Source organism: Capra hircus, chromosome 22 (assembly GCF_001704415.2).
Source record: "Capra hircus breed San Clemente chromosome 22, ASM170441v1, whole genome shotgun sequence".
NCBI classification, from domain to species: Eukaryota; Metazoa; Chordata; class Mammalia; order Artiodactyla; family Bovidae; genus Capra; species Capra hircus.
Window position 1 is genome coordinate 21,353,500 of NC_030829.1, and position 15,406 is coordinate 21,368,905.

The following is a 15,406-nucleotide window of genomic DNA, read 5'->3' on the forward strand; positions in this document are numbered from 1 at the left end:
CTCATATTTCAGCATATTTCTATCACCACAGAATACACTCTTGTACACTGCTGTTGTAGAAGAAAACATAGGAGGAAATCTTCGGGATTGTAGTTAGGCAAAGATTTCTTAGGTTACAAAAAATGTGACCATAAAAGAAAAAAATGGATAAATTAGTTTTCATCAAAATTAAAAATTTATGATTGTTGAAAAGCTCTGCTAAGAAAATGAAAAGCCACAGACAAGGAAAGAAATATTTTCAAAACACATATTTGCTAAAGAATTGGCAATTAGAATATTGTCTAAGGAGGCCTTACAAATAGCTGTGAAGAGAAGAGAAGTGAAAACCAAAGCAGAAAAGATACCCCCATTTGAATGTAGAGTTCCAAAGAATACCAAAGAGAGATAAGAAATCCTTCATCAGTGATTAGTGCAAAAAAATGGAGGAAAACAATAAAATGGGAAAGTCTAGAGATCTCCTCAAGAAAATTAGAGATACCAAGGGAACATTTCATGCAAAGATGGCACAATAAAGGACAGAAATGCTATGGACCTCACAGAAGCAGAAGATATTAAGGAGAGGTGGCAAGGATACACAGAAGAATTGTATGAAAAAAATCTTCATGACCCAGATAATCACGATGGTGTGATCACTCACCTAGAGCCAGACATTCTGGAATGCGAAGGCAAGTGGGCCTTAGGAAGACTCACTACAAACAAAGCTAGTGGAGGTGATGGAATTCCAGTTGAGCTATTGCAAATCCTAAATGATGATGCTGTGAAAGTGCTGCGCTCAATATGCCAGCAAATTTGGAAAACTCGGCAGTGGGCACAGGAGCGGAAAAAGTCAGTTTTAGTTCCAATCCCAAAGGCAATGCCAAAGAATGCTCAAACTACCACACAATTGCCCTCATCTCACATGCTAGTAATGTAATGCTCAAAATTCTCCAAGTGAGGCTTCAACAGTACATGAACCGTGAACTTCCAGATATTTAAGCTGGATTTAGAAAAGGCGGAGGAACCAGAGATCAAATTGCCAACATCCGTTGGGTCATCAAAAAAGCAAGAGAGTTCCTGAAAAATATCTACTTCTGATTTATTGAATATGCCAAACCTTTGATTGTGTGTATCACAACAAACTGTGCAAAATTCTTTAAGAGGTGGGAATACCAGACCACCAGACCTGCCTCTTGAGAAATTTGTATGCAGGTCAGGAAGCAACAGTTAGAATTGGACATGGAACAACGGACTGGTTCCAAATAGGAAAAGGAGTACATCAAGGCTGTATATTGTCACCCTGCTTATTTAACTTATACGCAGAGAACATCATGAGAAATGCTGGACTAGATGAAGCACAAGCTGGAATTAAGATTGCCAGAAGAAATATCAATAACCTCAGATCGGCAGATGACACCACCCTTATGGCAGAAAGCGAAGAAGAACTAATGAGCCTCTTGATGAAAGTGAAAGAGGAGAGTGAAAAAGTTGGCTTAAAACTCAGCATTCAGAAACCTAAGTTCATGGCATCAGGTCCCATCACTTCATGGCAAATAGATAGGGAAACAGGGGAAACAGTGTCAGACTTTATTTTTTTGGGCTCCAAAATCACTGCAGATGATGACTGCAGCCATGAAATTAAAAGACACTTGCTCCTTGGAAGAAAAGCCATGATCAACGTAGACAGCATATTAAAAAGCAGAGACATTACTTGGCCAACAAAGGTCTGTGTAGTCAAAGCTATGGTTTTTCAACTATGGATGTGAGAGTTGGACTATAAAGAAAGCTGAGCCCTGAAGAATTGATGCTTTTGAACTGTGGTGTTGGAGAAGACTCTTGAGAGTCCCTTGGACTGCACGGAGATCCAACCAGTCCATCCTAAAGAACATCAGTCCTGAATATTGATTGGAAGCACTGAAGCTGAAACTGCAATACCTTGGCCACCTGATGCAAAGAACTGAGTCTTTTGAAAAGACCCTGATGCTGGGAAAGATTGAAGGCAGGAGGACAAGGGGTTGACAGAGGATGGGATGGTTGGATGGCATCACTGACTCAATGGACATGAGTTTGAGTAAAGTCTGGGAGCTGGTGATGGACAGGGAGGCCTGGCGTGCTGCAGTCCATGGGGTTGCAAAGAGTTGGACACGACTGAGTGATTGAACTGAACTGACCACCAGAATATTAAAATTTTTTTTTCAAAATTAAGTAATATCAAAGAAATTTAAAAATGAGCAATAAGTTTGAAAAAATGGTTCACTGAAGAAGATATGAATGGCATATTATTTAAATGCTCTAATCTTATACATCTTTTGTTGTGTGCTTGTTTAATCAGCAAGGGTTATCTAGGTGGGAAGTTTTTGGCCCACTCTTGTTTTCTTTGTACCTTAATGAATTTTAACTTGTTTTTGAAATGTTAATTCTTACAGGTAAAACCCTAGTCAATAAAAACTCTAATAAGGTGTGTGTGTGTTCAAAAGTAAACATATTTTAATAGTTTTTCCTGGTTCTCCAGGAATAGCAGTAGTGAAAGTAAAAGGAAGCCACAGACTGTCTTGGGCAATTATATGTAGTAACTTCATCATTCTACATGGTCATGCTGATTAACTGACTTGTTCAGCCTGTTTGGACCAGAAGAAAATATGACTTTCCCAGTTGTATTCAAATCCATCAGGCATGAAAACAGATTGGTGATTTGTTCTTCTTGTCTTGTCTTAAACATGAGCAACTGCCTGGTTTCTGCTTAGGCAAATGTGGTGGGTGGAATAATGGGCCCCTCAAGGATGTTCATGTCCTAATGCCTAGGTCTTATGAATATATTACCTTCCATGGCAAAAGGGATTTGGCAGACGTGGTTGTGTTGAGGATGTTGAGATAGGGAGACTTCCTGGATTAGTCACATGGGACCAGTGTTATCACAAGAGTCCTAGTAAGTAAAAGAGGAAGGCATAGCATCACAGTCAGTGTGGTACAGACTGTGAGGGATTTGATCAGCCATTTCTAGCTTTGCAGGTGGGAGCAGGCAACGAGCCAAGGAACGCAGGCAGCTTTAGAAAGTTGAAAAAGAGAAGGAAATGAATCTCCCCTAGGGCCTCCAGAAGGCTTTAACCCTGTCAACTCATTTAAGACTTTCATAACCAGAAGCTTAAGATAATTTTTAAGTTTTGGAAAATTTGTTAGTAGTAGCAAGAGAAAACAAATGCAGTGTATTTATAGGATTGTTATGTTTGTAAGTTCTAAAACACAGACATTTCTTTAAAAGTAGAAAAAATCCTTTTTTTTTTGAGTCTTACTGCCAGCCCTCCTAGACTCCCCAGTGGGCACATTTCTGACTCAGATCCTCCTAATCACTGTGAAATGATACTCAGCTCAAAAAGTAAGTACAGTGCCTGTGCTAAGGACAAAGGCATTGTGACACAACCCAGATGTTAGCAGTTCTCAGAATATGGGCCGGGGACAGCCTGCATCAGAGTTCCTGGGGAGCAGGTTACTTCAGGCCTGGGCCTTTACCCCTTTCTACTAGTTTTTTTCATGTCAAGTTTACTGAGGTATAATTTGGATATAGCAAAATATACCCTTCTTAGGTTACGGTACTATGAATTTTGAAAGGTTTGTATAATCAAGTAGCCGCCGATACTCTGAGGTCATTTCCATCCCCCAGAATGTTTCGCTTGTGTCCCTTGGTAATAAATTTCCTCTCCGTACCGCCTGTCTCTGGCAACCACTGACCTGATTTCCGTTCCTGTAGGTTTTTTCAAGAATATCATATCCATGGAATGACATAGCATGTAGCCTTTTGAGTCTGATTTAGTTTAACATAATCCTTTTGAGATTCATCCACGTTGTGTGTATACTCATATATAAAGAAACCATACTTCTGTGTTACCCAAAATGGCCATCATTTTTTTGTTTTTAAGTATTGATTTGGCTGTGCTGATTTTTAGCTGTGGCATGCAGGATCTTCAGTTGTGGCATGTGGGAGCTAATTCTCTGACCAGGGATTAAACCCACGTCTCCTGTATTAGGAGCCTGGAATCTTAGCCACTGGACCACCACGGAAGTCCCGGCCATAATTTCTTAATGTGTTTTGTCTCTTTTGGTATGCTCTGAGAGGTGTCATAATCGTCTCTGGATGGTTGAGGGATTGTCTTTTAGTCTGGTTGGGTGAGGGAGTCAGGTGGAGAGAAGGGTATGGAGGTGCAGGTGGCTCCAGAGGACACATGCATGGAGAGAACACAGTTATAGGTTTATCTCTTACAAGAATTGAAAGAAGGGAGAAGATCACGGTTGCCTAATTATGGCTCAGACAGTAAAGAATCTGCCTACAATGCAAGAGGACCCAGGTTCGATTCCTGGGTCAGGAAGATCCCCTGGAGAAGGGAATGGCAACCCACTCCAGTACTCTTGCGTGAAGAACTCCATGGACAGAGGAGCCTGGAGGGCTACAGTCCATGGGGTCGCAAAGAGTCAAACACAACTGAGCGACTAACACACACAGAGGGAAAAGTAGGGGATGGTTTTGCGTTGTAGAGCAGGAATCTTGAAGCTTGAGGCACTGAGTATCGGTTAGTTATAAGATTCAGTGGTCTGCAGCAAAAGGAGTAGTGACTGCCTGATCTTTTATTGTCTGTGCAACTTCTTTTGGGCCGCTGCTGAACTATTGTTGTTCAGCTGGTCAGGGGTGTCTGATTCTTTGCGACCCCATGGATTGCAGCACGCCAGGCTTTCCTGTCTTTCACTATCTCCCAGAGCTTGCTCAAACTCATGTCCATTGAGTCAGTGATGCCATCCAACCATCTTGTCCTATGTCATTCCCTTCTCCTCCTGCCTTAGATTTTTTCCAGCATCAGGGTCTTTTCTAGTGAGTTGGCTTTTCACATCAGGTGGCCAAAGTATTGGAGCTTCCATTTCAGCATCAGTCCTTCTAATGAATATTCAGTATTGATTTCTTTCAAGATTGACTGGTTTTATCTCCTTGCCATCCAAGAGACTCTCAAGAGTCTTTTCCAACACCACAGTTCAAGAGCATCAGTTCTTTGGCCTTCAGCCTTCTTTATGGTCCAACTTTCACATCCATACATGACTACTGGAAAAACCATAGCGTTGACTAGGCAGACCTCTGTCAGCAAAGTAATGTCGCTGCTTTCTGATATGTTGTTTAGGTTGGTCACAGCTTTTCTTCCAAGGAGCAAGTGTAATTTCATGGCTGCAGTCACCATCCGGAGTGATTTTGGAGCCCAAAAATATAAAGTCTGACACTGTTTCCACTGTTTCCCCATCTATTTCCCATGAAGTGATGGGACCAGATGCCATGATCTTCGTTTTCTGAATGTTGAACTTTAAGCCAACTTTTTCACTCTCCTCTTTCACTTTCATCAAGAGGCTTTTTAGTTCTTCTTCACTTTCTGCCATAAGAGTGGTGTCATCTGCATATCTGAGGTTATTGATATTTTTCCCGACAATCTTGATTCCAGCTTGTGCCTCATCCAGCCCAGCCTTGATGTACTCTGCGTATAAGTTAAATAAGCAGGGTGACAATATATAGCCTGGATGTATTCCTTTCCCAGTTTTTAACCAATCTGTTGTTCCATGGCCATTCTAACTGTTGCTTCTTGATCTGCATACAGATTTCTCAGGAGGCAAATAAGGTGATCTGGTATTCCCATCTCTTGAAGAATTTTCCACAGTTTATTGTGGTCCACATAGTGAAAGGCTTTAGTATAGTCAGTGAAGCAGAAGTAGATGTTTTTCTGGAACTTTCTTGCTTTTTCTGTGATCCATTGGATGTTGGCCATTTGATTTGTGGTTCCTCTGCCTTTTCTAAATCTAGCTTGAACATCTGGAAGTTCATAGTTCATGTACTGTTGAAGCCTGGCTTGGAGAATTTTGAGCATTACTTTGCTAGCATGTGAAATGAGTGCAGTTGTGCAGTAGTTTGAACATTTCTTTTGCATTGCTCTTCTTTGGGTTTGGAATGAAAATTGACCTTTTCCAGTCCTGTGGCCACTGCTGAGTTTTCCAAATTTGCTGGCATATTGAGTGCAGCACTTTTAAAAGCATCATGTTTTAGGATTTGAAATAGCTCAGCTGGAATTTCATCACTTCCACTAGCTTTGTTCACAGTGATGCTTTCTAAGGCCCACTTGACTTTGCACTCCAGGATGTCTGGTTCCAAGTGAATGATCACACCATCGTGGTTATTTACATCATTAAGATCTTTTTTGTAGAGGTCTGCTAAGGACTGCTAAATAGTCCTTCCTGAATAAAAGACTCTTACCTGGCCCTGGCTCCAAAATCCCCAAGGACATAAGTGAAGGCTCACAATCTTTCCCTGCCTCAAATGTCTTGAGCCCCTTTATTGGCAGAAATTGTGCTGCGTACTGAATGAAATGGACTAGTTACAGTCCTTACCCTTAAGAACTCTTACTTGGCCTCTCTTAGAACTCTGGCCTGGTATTTACCAGATCTTCCCCAAACAGGTGGACAGTTGGAGGCCCCAGCACCTTATTGGCAGGATCACCCCTGGTGTAGTGAATCACGGGCCTAGAGAGGAAGATGTGCGCTGCAGTCAGTCCTCCAATCCATGGATATAGATCCTGTTGATTTGTAACCCATGGCAACAGAGGGCTGACTGTACTCCTCACCTAAGGGGTTTGAGTGTCCTCAAATTTTACTACCCATGGGTTCCTCATGGATCCTAAAGAATGAGTGTATATTATCACATGATCTGCCTTTAAATCTCAGGTCTGATGTTCTAGTTTAGTCAAATCACTTGACCTTTCCAAACTGATTTCTTCTTCTCTAAGATAAGGAGGTATCCGGAAGTGGGGGAAAAGAGCTATTTAAAAGCTAGTTGCTCTTTGAGTTGAAAGCTAAACGGATGAATTATGGTCTTTTTTCGTTTGGTCAAGGTAAAGGGCTAATCTCAATGGGAGGGTTGAGTCCAGGGGGCTAAAATTGTTCTGCATAAAAAAGAAGTACAAATTTTTCATGTTTTTTTTAAATATTTATTTTAATTATTTGGTTTGTCAGGTTGCGGCATGGGGGATCTAGTTAGCTGACCAAAGATGGAACCCAGGCCCCCTGCATTGAGAGTGCAGAGCCTTAGACACTGGACCATCAGGGAAATCCTAAATTTCAGCTTTTAGTTGAAGCTGGAGGAAACTTTTTTCTTAATTTTGTTTTTATTTTGCCTTTATTTGTGCAGGGGTGATGAAAGGAAGTGGGTCCTAGTATTACACTCTATAGAGGCCCACTCTTCACAACACCGGGATGCTCATGTGTTTTAGAGCCAGAGGGTAGAGCCAGCCGTGTCTACACTAGGGTGGGGTGGAATAGAGAGAGGGAAGGTGATGATAATTAGGTTACAATCAAGACTTAGGATCAAAAAGTGACAAGGAATCATTACCAAGTTGTAAGCACTCACCTTAGAATCCTTGAAATTGTTAAGGAAAGTCATGGGCTTCACACAGTTATATGAGGTACGATCTAAAACTTGCATTTGAATGTGAAAGATGGTGCAATATAGGACCGTGCACATGTCAGGGGTAATATCTATGTAACAGGGTTGGGAGGTTTAAATGAAAATGTAGATAAAAGTACTTCATAAACTAAAGGAATGCAGCATCCTTTATCCTTTATCCCTAGATAAAATGTCTTTCTCTGAAGGTTTTATAAAAAGGAAGTCAGACTTAAATTCAACACTGGTCACAAATATGAGAATAATTATCCAGGAGTTGTGAGCTCTATAATAGTTTAAGTTATGAATTCAGTTCAGATGGATAGTAAACACGGTTTGGATGTTACAGATACAGTTTTAAAAAATGACTCGATATGACCCAAACATGTCATGTCAAGACTTGGGGATTTAGCCCACATTAGCAGTCATTCCCCATTTCTTTCTGACACCCCACCCCCGTTAGCCTGGGGCAACCAGTCATTTATTTTCTGTCTTTTGTAGACCTGACTTGCCTCTTCTGAACATTTCATGTACATGAAATCATACTATATGTGGTCTTTTATGACTGGCTTCTTTCATGGCATAAAATTCTCAAGGGTCATAAATGTTGCATGTGTCAATATTTTATCCAACCTTTCTTTTTTTTCTTGAAAAAAATGTTTAGTTAACTTTTTTTTTTTAAGAGCACTTTCGGATTCACAGCAAAATTGAATAGATAGTGCAGAGAGTGCCCGTGTACCTCTCCCACTCCTTCAGTGCCAGCATCCCTCAGCACTGTGGTTATGGCTGAGGGAACCTACACTGACATCATGATCACCCGTGGCTTACATTCGGGTTCTCTCTCTTTATACATCCTTTGGGTTTTGGAAATGTATATAACATTTTTCCACCTTTACAGTCTCATCACCCTAAATCCCCTGTGTTCTCTGTCTGTTCATCCATGCCCCATTCCTACCCCTGACAGCCACTACTCTTTTTATTGTCTCCATAGTGTTACTTTTCCCAGAATGTCATTTACTTGGATTTATATAGTATGTGGCCTTTTTAGATTGTCTTCTTCCACTTATTAATATGCATTTTAGGTTCCTCCAAGTCTTATCTTGGTTTGCTAGCTCGCTCTTTAAAAGTGGTGAATAATATGCCATTGTCTAGGTGTACTACAATTCTTTGTTTTTTTGGCCGCGCTATGTGGCATGCAGGATCTTGGTTCCCTGACCAGGGATCGAACCCCTGCCCCCTGCATTGGGAGTGTGGAGTCTTAACCACTGGACCACCAGGGAAGTCCCTCTGTTCACCTATTGCAGGACATTTTGGTTGCTAACAAGTTTTGGAATTATGGATAAATCTGCTGTAAACAAAGGAAGACTTGGGGATTTAGGATCCTACCATTAATAACTTCAGGCCCATTTAGTAGGAACAGAAGCTTTGGTCTCAGTATTTTGCTGAGATTGTGGAAATGATGATGACATTGCAAAGGAATGGGAAATATCATGTATTGGGCATATGTTAGACACTTGACATATATTGTCTTTTTTTTTTTGGATGTGCTGAGTGCCATGTAAGATCTTAATTCCTGGACCAAGGATCGAGCCCATGCCTCTGCAGTGGCAGCGCGAAGTCTTAACCGCTGGAGCACCAGAGCAGTCCCCTATATTGTCTTTCTTAAAGCGTATTGCTGTCCGAAGAAGTGCTAGTGCCTCCACTCTTTAAATGGTGGAGTGGGGCAGGGTGTGTGTGTGTATATGTGTGTGTGAAAATTACAATGATTAAAAAGCTTGCTTTAACTCATAGCTTTGAAGTGGTAGAGCTGGTATGAAGACTCTCATCAGCCTCAAGGTCGTTTTCCTCCTATCCTGCTCCCAGGAGGGCTCTGAAGTAAACTAATATTTTTAGCGCTCAGGCCTTATGTGGTTTTGCTTCCTAGTCTCATATCACGTCTTAATTATTTTTCTTGTTCTACAGAGCTTTCTGACAAGTCTTCATGAGATGGTATAGGTGACAGGTATGTCAAAAAGATTAAATCACTAGCTTAATTCAGTTCTGAAATGGACAGGTTAAATTCCTGGATTGTCTACAGTTTCATTTACACAGGAGCAGTCATCTTTCGTGAGGTCATTACAGAAATGCTGGCAAACTCTTTCCATTAGCACTTCTTGCATACAGTATGCACTTCTTGTGTTGTGGGACTCTTTTTTTTGTTGTTGTTCAGAATTCACCTTAGGGGTTTTCTCAGACTCGGCATTCTTAATCGATCGTGGTTTTTAGCTTTCTTTTTTCTTTCCAGGCTGGGTGGATGATGCAGTTTCACTTCTAGGTGTTAGGATTCTCTTTCACACTAGTTTGTCATGACCTTAAAATATTTTAAGTTTCTCCGTGGGTTAATTCTTTTTTCTTTCTTTTTTAATGTAGTACCCCAATGGGCTAGAGATTTGTTTTACCAAATGAGTTTAAACCACCAGCGTATGCAGAGTTCACAGCCCATGAGCATTGTCAAACTTAACCCAGTGTAAAAACCCGCCAGTGGTCTTTTTATTGTCTTCCATTGGGTAGGTTTCGAGATCAGCCTTGACGGTGTGAGTTGCCTAAGGTGGCATAGGATACCAAAGACGGAGAGATGTTTGCTACGAAGATCAGAATCATCTTAGTTTGTAATAGCCATCCTCGTTGTTGCCTGGGGATTACTGACGAGGCCCAAGAGTCGCTCTGAGCTGTAACCACCCACAAAAACCACACGCATGGCATTTTACTCAAAACTCTACCTTAACCACTACTTTGTGATGCAAAACTGGTGGAATTTTGGGTACTTTCTGTAAAATCGAAATCTTTATGGGGGTTTTCCAACATTCTAGTTGATTGTGAACAAGTGATCAGTATAACGAAAGGAGAGCGGAGTTGGCCAATCAGCACCGACTTCTGTGGTACAAAGGGTGCCAGCCTGTGTGGAATATTTCATGTGGAGAAAGCCACCTTGTCTGAGAAAAGAGATTCTCCTGTTGAAAAATGCAGTTAAATAAGAGGTATTGACATGAGATCGGTAGTTGTAAAAGATAGAGATTTTAGAAGCTTCTTATCTTTGCCACAAAGTTTTCACTCTTGACAAAGTAATCACCTTCAGCACTTTCTAGCGTGTAGATCCTCTTATGAAAGAGGTTTGAAAAGGAAGTCCATTTGTGTTGGACAAAATACAGTTCTGCATACGGACTTCCTGTAAAGGAAGAACCATTATGGGAAACTGCTACTAATAAGATATGATAGCCCTTTTATGGAGGGGAAAATGGTGGGTATGAGAGCTCTCTCCTGTTTGGCCGAGTCGGGGGGCCTTCGTTTATTCTGGACTTAGGTCCTTGGGCAAGTTCCTTTACCACTCTAAGGCTCAATTTCTTACCTTTACAATGAAAAATTTCTTTTCATGGTTAATATTCCATTGTATATATGTACCGCAGCTTCTTTATCCATTCATCTGTCAATGGACATCTAGATCGCTTTCATGTCCTGGATATTGAAAACAGTGCTGCTATGAACATTGGGGTGCATGTGTCTTTTTGAATTATGGTTTTCTTTGGGTATATGCCCAGTAGTGGGATTGTTGGGTCATACGGTAGCTTTATTCCTAGATTTTTAAGGAATCTCCGTACTGTTTTTCCATACTGGCTGTATCAATTTACACTTCCAATATTACTCCACCATAAAAAAGGAACGCATTTGAGTCAGTTGTAGTGAGGTGGAAGAACCTAGAGCCTGTTAGAGTGAAATAAGTCAGAAAGAGGAAAACACATACTGTATATTCAAGTGTATATACGGAACCTAAAGAAGTAGTACTGATGAACTTATTTGCAGGGCAGGAAGAGAGACACAGAGAGAGAGCAAACTTATGGACACAATAAGGGAATGAGAGGGTGGGACGAATTGAGAGTACGCTGACTTACATACACCATGTGTGAAATAGGTAGCTGGTGGCGAGCTCAGCCCTGTGCTCTAATGACGGAGAAGTGGGATGGGGGGTGGGAGGGAGGCTCAAGAGGAAGGGAGGCTCAAGAGGAAGGGAATATATGTGCACTTATAGCTGACTTACATTGTCATCCAGCAGAAATCAATACAACATTGTACAGCAATTATTCTCCAATTAAAAATGAAAAGTTTCACTCCTGCTCTGTGGCAGATAGGAACACATTGTCTCAAGAGCCTTCAGTAGGAGTCCTTTGTTATGACATCCTGTCTTGTGTAAACGTGCGTTTTATTGTCGTATAAGTTAAGCCTGCTATCAAGCACATTTTGTTTTTTAAAATCTGTGAAAACATTATTTTGGCAAAACCCAACTCTGCTTGTGTAAGTACATAGTTATTCTCCTTTCGTAATTAATAGTCTGAAAAGACTAAATTTCCATCTGTGTTGCCCAGGAAGCTCTTGTGATTAGCCTTAAAACAACTAGCAGAAACTTTCAGGCTGTCTCTCATTAGCACATTACCCAAACCAACCATGGGAGGAAGATACAGAAATCAGTAACTGAGACTTTAATGTGATAATTCCTTAGTTTACCGTGAAGAACTTGGTCATTTCCCATTAGCACATAAGTAACACTGTGCTTAGGTTGCTACTGCAAAGACAGTGTTGCTGCTTAGCTCCCACAAATCAAGTTTGTTTGCTTTATAATTTACGTTAGGGAATGTTTAAACAGGGTGAAAGAGCAGTTTTTACAAGCACAAAATCAAGCAATTCGTTTTCAGAAAGTAGAACCAAATGAAACCAATTGAAGAAAAACAGGTAAACTGAATCATTTTTTTTAAAAACAAAATAAAGAATTGTATTTTGTATGTGTGTGTGAGTAGAGGCGCACAGTTCTAAGAACAGTTGTACTGGGTGGAATATCAAGTAAAGCTTTAGGACTCAGAAGAATGGAAGCTTTATATGTAGGAGGAAACAAGGTTTATCACTACAGAATTTTAGGGACATAAGTAGAAATGGGAAAGATAATATAAACATTAGAAAAGTGGAATGGAGCTTCCCAGACCCTTTGACATAACAAATGGTTTAATTAAGGAAATTGGCAAAATCTTCAAATCTTAGTTGGTGCTACAGCAAACTTTTAAAATTACATTATCAGAGCCAAAAAGACTATCCTGCTTGTGAGCATTGTGCTAAAACATTTGTTAGTCCAGTAGCACTGATTCTTCACCTGAGTAACTGTTTATTTTTTAATTGAAGGATAATTGCTTTACAGAATTTTGTTGTTTTCTGTCAAACCTCAACTTGCATCAGCCATACGTATACATATATCCTCTCCCATTTGAAACTCCCTCCCATCTCCCTCTCCATCCCACTCCTCTAGATGTCACAGAGCCCGTTTGATTTTCCCGCATGATACAGCAAATTCCCATTGGCTGTTTTACATATGGCAATGTAAGTTTCCATGCTACTGAGTAACTTTAAAGGCAACTTGGACCTTGAAATAAAAGTGTTGAAAAAGCCAAGTCTGGAGAAAGGTGAAATCACAATTATCCATCAAAGGCCACGGGAGCTATAATTTCAAATTTTGTTTCAGTTGTACCAGCTTTGTGTTGACACCCAAACTCCACTGGTAGAATCTACTGCATGTGGGGTGGAGAAGAATTCCATTTATTTTCTGCTGAAGCTGGTGAACCGAATGAAGATCTGTATTTTAAGTGACAGGAATCAAATGAAACATGACAAACCTGTAAAGGCCCCACCTAAACATGTCAAAGCAGACTCGGCAGTGAGTGAGGTGGGACAGGGACTGGGAGACAAACCACACACACTGCCTCGCCGGGCTGGGCAGCTCGGGAGAGCAAAGGGAGAGACGAGGGGAGCAAGTCTTCGTGGGCTGGGGCTCACGTGGCAGGATTTGGCATGGAGGGCTGGTGGTTTGTTCATAGATACAAGTACGTATCTATCTTGGATTGGTTTTATTATGGAAAAATTCTATGGAGATATGCTGTATTGACTGGAGAATGATTCACTTGTTTTTAAAGTTACCAAATTTATAACGCAGAAGCATTGGTTCTGAAACTAGTCATTTAAGTGGAGTTTAATCCCAACCTAGTTTCTGACATTGGATGGTAATTATTCTTATTTGGCAAAGCACAGAGAAAATCAACGTTACAAGAGCAACCAGGGCAGGCAGTGCTCTAAGGAGGGGACAACTTTCCCTGCCTTTGGATAGATGAGTTAGATTTGTCAAACATTTCTAGCTGTCACGAAGGCCTCTGACCATTGAAGGAAAGTTGACTTCGCCACTCGGTGCTTCTTTGCATTGCAGATGACAAGTTCCAGGTCCCCCAGGGAAAGTGCAGGAGCGAGAGCCTGAACCGGCATTCTGGACTCGACCGTGTGTGCCCATGTTACCCCTGACAGTCTGCTTGGCAGTCACCCATCGAGAAGAACCACTGGCCACTGGACTAAACCCTCCCCTGTATATTTGTTCAGGAGCTCTCAGAGTTCTCATTCCTCAGGTAAGCACTTTCAGAATCAACCTGGTAAGTAAACCATTTATACTTTTAAGTTGGTCCTAAAGAAAATGTATAACTGGAATAGCTGTGATGACGGAAAGAAACGTCTAAATGAAAGCCATCACTCAGTCACAGTATTTTATTCTGCATCATTTATTAAATATTTTTATATATGCATTTACAAACTTTACTCATTTCAGAACTCTGCTTTCAATACATTTTTAAACTTTTTTTGGTAGAGTCTCTTGTAAAATGAGATCCATGTACAAAACTAGGCAACAGATATAAAAGTTTCCTCTCATACTTTTCATCCATCAAGCAAAGAAATCATGTGACAAAGAAAAAAACTCAAATGTGGCTCGTTCACAAGAATAACATGTCAGTGTTCAAACTATGAGTTCTAATGGGATAGATCATATTTCATCTCTATCTGGATGGCTATAGTTTAATACGTCTTAGCTACTGTAGCATGTTGGTTCCGATGGAAAAAAATCAACTCTGTTTGGACTAGATCTAGAGACCATCAATTATCCATTTCTTTATAAAGTGACACCAAAATTCACCTTGGAGATGACATTGATGGGCTAGCATAATGCATTTACCCCAAACGTGAGCTTAGAAATTTCCCTTTAAAAAATTCACTAACTTGGCAAACTAAAGCCTGAGCCTCTAATTTACCGGTAGCTCTTACTTAAAAGACATAGTTTAAATGATCAATTCAGAAGCCTAAAAGTATCTTTGAAACTAAAGTTGCTTTTCTTAAAACGAATGCTGACCTGACAGTTCCGAGGCTCGGAGCACTGTCACTAGGAGACAGAGGCACTGGTGCCGCTAGCAACGAGAAGTACTATCACCACAGGATAATTATAAGGTACAAAACGCCTGGGGGCCTGAAACTCACTAGTAATATGATTTTGGCAGCAGCATCATTTAACCATTTGTTACATACTATTAACACACCAGCTTCAAAGATGTGCACTCCCCTTAGGATACACAGGAGTTACAGATTTATGGTGATTGCATAATTGGTATTGCACAGTTTTATAAAAAAACATAAATACTGGTTATTATAGATTTAAATACAAAATACATGTCATATACTTTTAAATCTATCATGTGGTTCAAGTGCAAGTCAGGTGCTTTCTTTAGTCCTTCCCAAAAAGGCATTTTAAATACTTTTTTTGGCACAAATGAAATTTCACCCTGCCAACAATTCTAATTACAATACATATATCCAAACCTGGAGAGTAGCAATCATATACATACAGTATAAAACTGAGTATTTACAAATATACTAAGCATAAATGTAACCTCTCTGGGTGAATCAGAACTAATTAGCCAGACCCACACTAAAAATAATTTAAAAAGGTAAATACGACGCCTTTAGTTCATTTGCTTATGCTGGTTGCTGTGGGTTGACATTCATGTGAGGAGGATGTCCTAGAAGACCAATTCTTTGTTTCTGCTTCCTTTGTTCTGTCATCTGGAAAGTTAAAAAGTTTCATCATTA

The 15,406-nt window shown here is 40.4% G+C and overlaps 1 protein-coding gene and 1 long non-coding RNA gene across 11 annotated transcripts in view; one reads left to right on the forward strand and one right to left on the reverse strand.

Annotated features, from left to right (window-relative positions):
* Window positions 1-15,406, forward strand: part of LOC102188361 — a 147,492-nt gene that overhangs the window by 115,951 nt on the left and 16,135 nt on the right. For all 5 annotated transcript variants that reach the window (XR_001919977.1, XR_001919973.1, XR_001919975.1 and 2 more), the window contains exon 3: window positions 13,707-13,899. This is a non-coding gene — a long non-coding RNA (uncharacterized LOC102188361). The remainder of the gene's footprint in view (window positions 1-13,706; window positions 13,900-15,406) is intronic.
* Window positions 14,032-15,406, reverse strand: part of ITPR1 (inositol 1,4,5-trisphosphate receptor type 1) — a 350,791-nt gene continuing 349,416 nt past the window's right edge. For all 6 annotated transcript variants that reach the window (XM_013973556.2, XM_018066872.1, XM_013973555.2 and 3 more), the window contains one exon: window positions 14,032-15,379. In XM_013973556.2, the coding sequence (XP_013829010.1) occupies window positions 15,293-15,379 (87 nt within the window). In that variant the 3' untranslated portion in view covers window positions 14,032-15,292. The remainder of the gene's footprint in view (window positions 15,380-15,406) is intronic.